Genomic DNA, 8,446 nt, shown 5'->3' on the forward strand with positions numbered 1-8,446 from the left:
CTTTGATTGGATCCAAATCCTATCAAAATTTATATTAACACCCTCAAACGTAGTTAGATTCTTTTCATATTAATCACTCATCATCGTGTGAAAAGTTCTTTGAGCATTGCCTATTGCTTTTTCCATAGAAGGTCTTTTGGATTTTGTTTTTACATTGCTACAAGGTTTCATGCCGTATATTTCTATCGTCAAATTTACCTCGTGACAATTCTTAACCGATTCTCGACTTGTGAATGTACTCCGGCACACGTGGGGCCGGCACGAGAAAAATATCCCCCGTTCCCATCTGTCGGATGACCTCCACGTCCGTCAAGTTGCCGGCATCAAACCGACCTAGAGATACAACGCTCCATTGATCGCCCGACCCATTTAATGATTTATAGGTGCCTTGAATCCCAGAATTACCCTCACAGTTCGTTGGAACCTGTAAAAGTAATCGAGGGCATTTATGTAACTAAGCATCGGTAGATTCTCTTCCGAATGCCTCCCCTCCCTCTGCGAATTGAGTGCCGCCCTTTCACATCTCCGTCCCTCGAAGCCTCTCGAATCGCCGTCAATTTCGATTCATCAACGATTTCATTCGCAATCCCGGAGGAAGGAAACCTAAAGTTGATCTTGATCGTTTGCTATCTCCAGTCGAATCCTTCGATCGTCAGAGAAGTTCGTCCGGTCTTGCAGTTTTACTGCCTCTCTTTGTTTTCGAGTCTTCTTGCTCTTCGGTGATCTTATGCTTCCTCCGTTTTGAATGGTCCTTTGGTTTAGGAGCTTTAGGTAAATATCTGCTGCCATCCGTTTTTGGCGTTGTTCGTATCCGGAGATACTCGTGATCCTTGGTTGTTGATTTGATATGCATCGGTGTTAATTTGTTCTTTTTGCTCTTGTGTTTTTGTTATAATTGCAAGAATAGCGTTGTTGAGGCGTTAATGATCTGTTCGTGCTGCGTGTAGTACATAACTGAGATCGAGTACCTGTTGATATATCCTGTGGGTTTCCTTCATGTTCATCTCGATATACGTTTGCTTGTCCTATTAAGAAGCTGTTATTTCTCCCCTGCTTGTTATAATTCATAGCCTTTCTTAAATCGGATAGTTGTTAAATTGTTTTTCCTGCACCTCTTTGGTTTCATTTCTTCCTAGTGTGATGCTCTTCTTGCTTGCTGAATTTCTTTTTCGCACGGACTGTTCTTAATCCCTTGAATTTTGCTGAGATCGTCTAAGATTTATAGGTGTGGTGGTAGCTCTTGTGTCTAAAGTGTCAGGTTATTTTCGTCAAAACAACAGGGGGAAAAGAGAAAAGGGGAAGAAGGGGCAGCAGGTTCCTAGGAGAACTACAATTTAGTGGACTTACGATGATGTTCATGATTTCTCGTTTTGAATGGTGATTTGCATGCTTTTATCAGTATAACATAGCTTATGCAGTGTGGAGAACGTGAGATGAATAATTTATTTAACGGGACTTTCCTTGACAGGATGGTTTCTTTAGGATAGGTAGGAAAGGTAGTAAATCGAATATGTCTTAGGCCCCAAACTAGTTGATTTTACATGTCATATTTCTTAATGTGTTTATGTTTCTTTCTATGCAGTTGTCATGTAAATTACACTTAGAATGTCTGCCATTGAGCCAAGATCATTACTGTTATTTTGACAAAACTTTCATGTCAAACTCACACATCAGGTTTAGTCTCTCAGGATGTCTTCGTATTGATGCTGTTAAATGTGTGACTTTGGGAATACTGCAAGTGTGGATAACCTGATTCCTCATGCCCGATGGTTTACTAGATTTTGTAAAATCATGATTACTTGTGTTGTGATCCAATGAATTCAAATATTTTATTGTACTCATTTTTAATGTTACGGCTTAATAATGGGATGATGAACAATGTGCTTATGCACACTTACTTCTTATAAATGTAATCTTATTGGCCGACTTAAAAATGTCTCGGTGAAGACAATAGATGTAGAAGGGAGAGACCTGCAAATAGGGTCGAGCTTGCTTGAGACTTTAAATTAGGTTCCAATACCATGGTTATTATGTGTACAGACAAAATATTTTGTAATCTCACACTGGATGTTGCCAATTTCGACTTGATCCTTAACCACCAGCATTTTGGTAAAATTTTCCATATTTTCATCTCTTTGTTTTGTTGGTAGAGTTCACGTCTTTCAGCCATATGTCGATGGATTAGTTGTGTACCTCGTGTATATCTCTTTTGGTTGGTCGAAAGAACCAAGTATGAGTAAGTTGCATGCAGGTTTATCCATTGTAACTGGTGGTGGAATGATTAGGTAGATCTTCATGGTCAGATTTGGCAAAATTGGTAGCTAGCACAGGTAAGACATGAAAGAACTGCATCCTGATGTTGGTGGTAAATAAAATTGCTAACTGGAGGAGTGAGCCATCGTTGGACAAACGTGAAATTTATATGTATGTTAATGTTCGCGAATCAGAGATCTTCTGTGGAAGATGAAGCTGGCAGCAAGCTAAGGTAAGGCTTACTCAGGCATTGCCCAATTGTTGGGAAGTCAAAATTCTGCATCTCTAAACCTTTGTATGTCCATTATCATCTTTTGCTTCTCTTCCTTTTGCATTTGATGCTATCCTGTATTGCTCTTACCAGACACCGAGGGTGTATCTGTTGCTGATGTACTTTTTGTTCGATTTGGTTTTCAAACTGCTTCGAATGCAAAGTGATCGATCATTAGGGGTCACTTTTCAGTGCTGGAGATACGAGAGAGCTTCATTGCAGCATAGCAATGTCTTTATGGAGCTTTAAATCTTGCTTGTTCTGACTGTTCCAATTTTTAAAGTGATGCTGATAGAAGCTGTTCAACATATACTTGGATTCTATTGTTCATAACATGAATTGGTCCACTGCTATGTTGAAGAAACCTACAGTCTTGCACGCTTTTCCTGGTTTGATGGGCTGCCAACTGCTTGTTGTAGGTAGGAACAACATCGCTAAACATCACTGTGATTGCAGGTGCATCAACTCTTGTAGTTGGCTTGCCATAATTGACTGGCAACGAGAAATCAGCATTATTAGATGGAGGGTTTGGCTGATCATTGTGAATCTCCCATCTTGGAGCCAAAAATCAGCCAAGATGATGGAACAGAGAATTCTATCAATTGCACTGAATCGTCTGATAGAAACTGTGGTAAGCCACAAGATTTGACATACACTCCAGACCTTCTTGCTGATGAAAGACTGGCCAAAGGGCTTTTTCAGTATGGGTATGATCTTTTCTTCTGTCACATGTTAGCTAACCTTGTTAGTTTGGCCATGCCATTAGATAAAGTGTTGCCTGTTCTTGTGGTAATTGGGTATTGTTTGCACAGTGTTGTCTTATACCAACCACCCTTTGACTCCTTTACAGATGCCCACATTATCGACGAAGGTGTCACATTAGGGCACCATGCTGTGGCAAGATTTTTTATTGTCGGCATTGCCACAATGAGGCCATGGTCAGTATGCTAGTGTTTTTTAGCTTCAAAATGTGAGCTTTTTGGTCTTTAATGTTTCCGTTCTGCGATGGATGCAGACTTGAATGAGAACACTCTTTCATTTCTCTTGTAGCAATTTATCTTGCTTGATAATGCTTTGGACTAAGTGTTCTTATGTTATACAACTTTTTCTGCATCTCCCAATACAAGCTTTTGATTTGTAAGAATCAGCTTAATCTTTTTTTGTTATCATCAGGCTGTCAGCAAAATATGTTTCATATAAAAAACAAGTTTCTCTCAGAAAAGTTTATTCATGTATGGAAAGAAGTTTCTTGTAGATACTGTAGGCTGGTCGATATGATATGACAATTTATTTTTTTATTTATGGTCTGTCATGTATATTATTGTGTCTGCTAGACAGTTATCTATAAGTTAGGGTTTAATGTTATCTTACTTATAATTATTATTTTATTGGTTTTACTTGTTTATTTATGAAAATAATGCTGTCTAAGTCACATCAGCTAAAGCTAAAAGTGATTCTAATCATGAATTTGCTCTTGCAGAACTCAATAGATGTCGAGAGGAGGCATAGACATGAACTTCCACGTCAAGAAGTTCAACAGGTAGTTTTCCCTATATTTGTACATTATTTGGTAAACTTATTCTTATACTGAACAAGATTTTCTGTTTTCCTTATAATTTCTTTTCCAGGTCATATGTTCGCTGTGTGGCACTGAGCAAGAGGCAAGTTCATAGTTTCGGGGTGCTGCATGTGAAATTCTATACTAATGGGCATTATCCTGCAATTGTTGACAATGATTTTATATAACAACAAATCTCTTTTTGGTTACTAGTTGACAGAGTGTTGGGATAATGGTACTCTTGTGTTTGTTTGAAATATCTTCAGAGCTTGCTTGCTAGCTAATCGCTGCTATGTTGATTTTCCAAACACTGCATTTTCACTTGCAATCTGTTCGAACATCATTATATCCTGGTGTTCCGTACTCTATTTTCCCTTGCAGTTTGTGACAGTGCTAATACCTTTTCTTCATGGTTTTCTCTGTTTATGACAGGTGCAGCAAATTTGCATAAATTGTGGTGTTTGTATGGGAAAATACTTCTGTGGGACTTGCAAGTTGTTTGATGATGATGTATGTAAGCCTGTTGTGTTTGGAGTTATTTTCATTCTGATGAAGCTAGAATCACTTTTCCTGTTGTTCTTGTATCCAGTTTTGCTTATTCATTTGTTTTTTCAGGTCTCAAAGCAACAATACCATTGTAGTGGATGTGGAATCTGCAGGTTTGTTATAGCCTTATACGTGACTTTTTTTTTCCTTTTTTTGAATAAAGATAATTTATTTGGCTTTGACTGATGAATATCTTAATTTGGCAGAATTGGTGGACGAGAGAACTTTTTTCATTGCTTCACATGTGGTAATGTTATGATCTGACTATTAGACACTGTTGAATCTTGTTTACCTTATGGTTCTGTGAGAAATCACATGATATCTGGCTGCAGACTACTAGTGCTATTCTCAAGTAGCTTGGTCTTGGCTAGGTTAGGATGCAGAACCCAAGTAACAGTTAATACATGAGCAAGATTCGATGGAAGTGAACAGCTCAGTTTGTTATCTGTCTGACAATTTGGAACTGGCGCTGGTAGGAGCTGAGTTATTATTACATTATGGGATCTGCTGTGCCTAGCAACTCGATGTTTGGTTCAGCTCATCTCAGCTATGCCACTCGATAGCTATTCCATGCAGATCATTTTGCTCCTTAGTTATCTATCCTGTCGTAGTTGTTGTGTTGTCTTGGTGTTGCCTGACTATCGGTTTAGTCCATGTTGCCAATTGTATAGCTGGCAGATCTTAACTCTAGGCATTTTGTTTTCCTGTATCTTCTTTTTTATTGTCTTTCCAATATTTTTTAACAAAAAATTTCTTTCACCAACCTTTCCTTGTGAGTGTTCTGTAGGTTGTTTTTAGTTGTAATTTCTTGGTTTTTTTTAATTTTTCTGCCTACACATTAAAAAGTTTTCAATCCACAACTTTGATCTTAGCATTTGAGGCACTAGTCCTCGAAGCTTCCAAGAGTTCAGCTTTCTGGTATTTGCATTTCTGACAATTTCTTCACTATAATGTGGCATTATGGTACCCCTTGATGCAATTATGCCAATTAGTGTAGTTCAGGAAATGAGTCTAGAAATTTTCTTTTACTCTGCCTGCAGTTCTATATCCTATCAGTTATGATTGTTTATTTTTTTTAACCTGATGTCGGTCTTTATTTATGATCTTTTTTGTTCATTGATTCCACCTGTCTTGATGATGTGCTTTCTTGTGTTCTTAATTGAAGGTTGCTGCTACTCGATCGTGTTAAAGAACAGCCATTCATGTGTGGAAGGAGCAATGCATCATGATTGTCCTGTTTGTTTCGAGGTTGGTTTCCTGTCTAATTTTTCCCTTGTTTAGATTAGCCAGGGCAAAAACCTTTTTTTAGCTTCCACAAGATTTAGCATTGTTCCCTGTTAAAATATTTATCTTGTACAGTATCTGTTTGAATCCACAAATGATATAAGTGTGCTGCCATGTGGCCACACCATTCATGTAAATTGCTTGAAGGAAATGCAACAGCACTTGCAGTAAGCTCTGCTGACCGTCTGCTTCATCTTTATTTCCTGTGTTTGGGTTTTTTTTATTCCAATCCAGGGTGGCTAAAACCAGAAACTTTCACAGGTTTGCTTGCCCGCTTTGCTCCAAGTCTGTATGTGACATGTCAGAAGTGTGGGAAATTTTGGACATGGAGATAGCAGCCACACCAATGCCTGGATCGTACCACAATAAAAAGGTAAGCTCTATTTATTATTATTACCAAATATCATAATATTTATACTTTTATTTGTTATTGACATGAGTTTAGGGGGGATGATTTTACAAATCTGACATTTCCGACAGAAATGGCCTTCATATGGTAGAAAAATTTACTTCAATAGGCTGTGAATATACTTTTTCAGCCATTGAAATCATACATTTGTGCTCATTATTGTCATCAAATAGCGACTTTTAATTTGGTTTGTTAATTAGTAATAAGATGGCTACAGGAAAATTTTGTTACGCTGGTGAAGTATGGTAATATAATCTTTGATGTTATACTGAGGATTTCTGACTGTTAAAAAGTGTTGTACTATTTTAGGGATACAATTTTGCTCGACTGATCCTTGTGCAGGTTCGCATCTTATGCAATGACTGTGGAGCGATCTCAGAGGTTCAATTCCATGTCGTTGGACAAAAATGCCTTAAATGCAAATCTTATAACACTCGCCAAACTTAACATCAGGCAAAAACAAAGGTAGTTGGAAACGCTTTTCAATCAAACTTGGCTGTTTTTTTTTTATCATTTGTTTTTGTTTAGTAGCATTATTTTTACGTAAGACTCTTTTATTCTTTGTTATTCAAAAAGCAGCTTTTTTTTTTTCTATTCATTTTAGTGGATCCTAGGGTTTCTTCATGTGTGATTTGTCCGGCTCCTAGAATTACTGGCAACTATTAATCTACTGCAATGCCGGCGGAGCTGTGTTTTTATGCGATAAACTGATGGATGGATGATCTATAATGTACTATCCCAAGCGCCGATTTAGGATACTACGATGTCCTCTCTCTAGGTTGAAACATGGACGGACTCGGGTCTTCGTATAACAAGAGAATAAAATAAGTTACCCGTACATAAATTTTTCTACTTTCTTGTTAGTGGGCCAGCTAGGCGTTACCTATTGGAATATATTACTCTCATCAAGGTTGTATAATTGCTGGACTTAATTTTAGTATTGCTGTTAGCAGCATTAAGAGAGAGAGAGAGAGAGAGAGAGAGAGAGAGAGACTTTTTAAACAATTTTGAACTACATATATCAATTGATGTAAAGCTTTAATATGTTCGGGCAGACTCTATCAATCTGAATAATAGTAATTAATTTATACAATAAACTGTTTATAAATTTTGGTTTTGGGTTCCGTCCGTCATGAAACAATGCAGGCTAGGCTGGCTTTAAAAGGCTAGCAGTCCTGAAGTGGAAGTGTACAGGATTTGTGCTCTAGAAAGAGTGCAATGCATTGACTCACGTGATTGTACGAGTGCTTGAGCTGCATTCGCTTTTTTAGTCAGCATCTATTTGATTAATTGATTTTTTATACATTCATCAATATTTGGTATTTGTGTGAAGATCTGAGCTTGAAACAATATGGAACAAGCCATGAAGGAAAGGTAAGGAAATGTGTGGTCCCTGCTAGTAATGTTTCTACTACTGATGATCAATATCTATGTGTGTCAAAGATCCTTTGTGCAAGAGTAGATCGCACGCTCTTAGCTTGGCTATTGATATTTCCCTAAACAAATCTCAATAGTGGGACAGAATCGATACAGTTGGCTTCTTGCTATTGTTGTAGGCTTGGAATCTAGAACGACAAATGACTGATCAAGACAACCTTCATTGAATTCAATAAGAGAGGTTGATTCTTCAGATGGCTGCAGTAGTATCCTTCCTTCCAAGCACTTGTTTAGCTGCTGCTTCAGTGATCCTCCTCCATTCAAGAGTCGTGGCACACATTTTAGAGGCTTCTCTGTTGTTTGTTGATGTAATTAAAGTGGTGGCGTGAAAGCTATTAAGTTGATGACTTTTATTATTACTAGGATGTGAGATGCTGAACACACAAATATGGGCATTGGAAATGCAGGTCTCGGAGCTGAAGGATCCGTCAGGATCACTGATTTCATGCTAGGGAGGGCCGGATAGGACCCTTGCGTTGAATTGATTAGTGACGACTCCCTTGGATTGTTGACTCGAACTGTTTTGACCATCCACCTAGGGATTATTATTATTATTATTATTATTATTATTATTATTATTATTATTATTATTATTATTATTATTATTATTATTTATTATTTATTATTATGTTGATGCTTTTGGATTGGTTCTGCTGACCTGCATGGACGTGATGTGATGTACTGAAGT

General features: G+C 37.7%; 1 protein-coding gene across 3 annotated transcripts; it reads left to right on the forward strand.

Annotated features, from left to right (window-relative positions):
* Positions 1 to 491: 491 nt before the first annotated feature.
* On the forward strand, positions 492 to 8,239 carry LOC135586517 (probable E3 ubiquitin-protein ligase RZFP34). 3 transcript variants are annotated; one of them, XM_065143685.1, is made up of 13 exons: positions 492 to 2,485; positions 2,618 to 3,231; positions 3,375 to 3,462; positions 4,005 to 4,064; positions 4,153 to 4,185; positions 4,515 to 4,592; positions 4,698 to 4,741; positions 4,835 to 4,875; positions 5,794 to 5,876; positions 5,988 to 6,079; positions 6,174 to 6,285; positions 6,664 to 6,786; positions 7,878 to 8,239. In XM_065143685.1, exons 2-12 carry the CDS (start codon positions 3,044 to 3,046, stop codon positions 6,766 to 6,768), a joined length of 924 nt encoding a protein of 307 aa, XP_064999757.1. In that variant the 5' UTR covers positions 492 to 2,485; positions 2,618 to 3,043; the 3' UTR covers positions 6,769 to 6,786; positions 7,878 to 8,239. The 3 variants fall into 3 exon arrangements, with proteins under 3 accessions (XP_064999757.1, XP_064999758.1, XP_064999759.1); XM_065143686.1 differs by having other exon boundaries at positions 492 to 771; positions 1,675 to 3,231; XM_065143687.1 differs by having other exon boundaries at positions 492 to 660; positions 1,675 to 3,231.
* The last annotated feature ends 207 nt before the right edge of the window (positions 8,240 to 8,446 follow it).

Source organism: Musa acuminata, chromosome BXJ3-3, assembly GCF_036884655.1.
Source record: "Musa acuminata AAA Group cultivar baxijiao chromosome BXJ3-3, Cavendish_Baxijiao_AAA, whole genome shotgun sequence".
Lineage (NCBI taxonomy): Eukaryota > Viridiplantae > Streptophyta > Magnoliopsida > Zingiberales > Musaceae > Musa > Musa acuminata.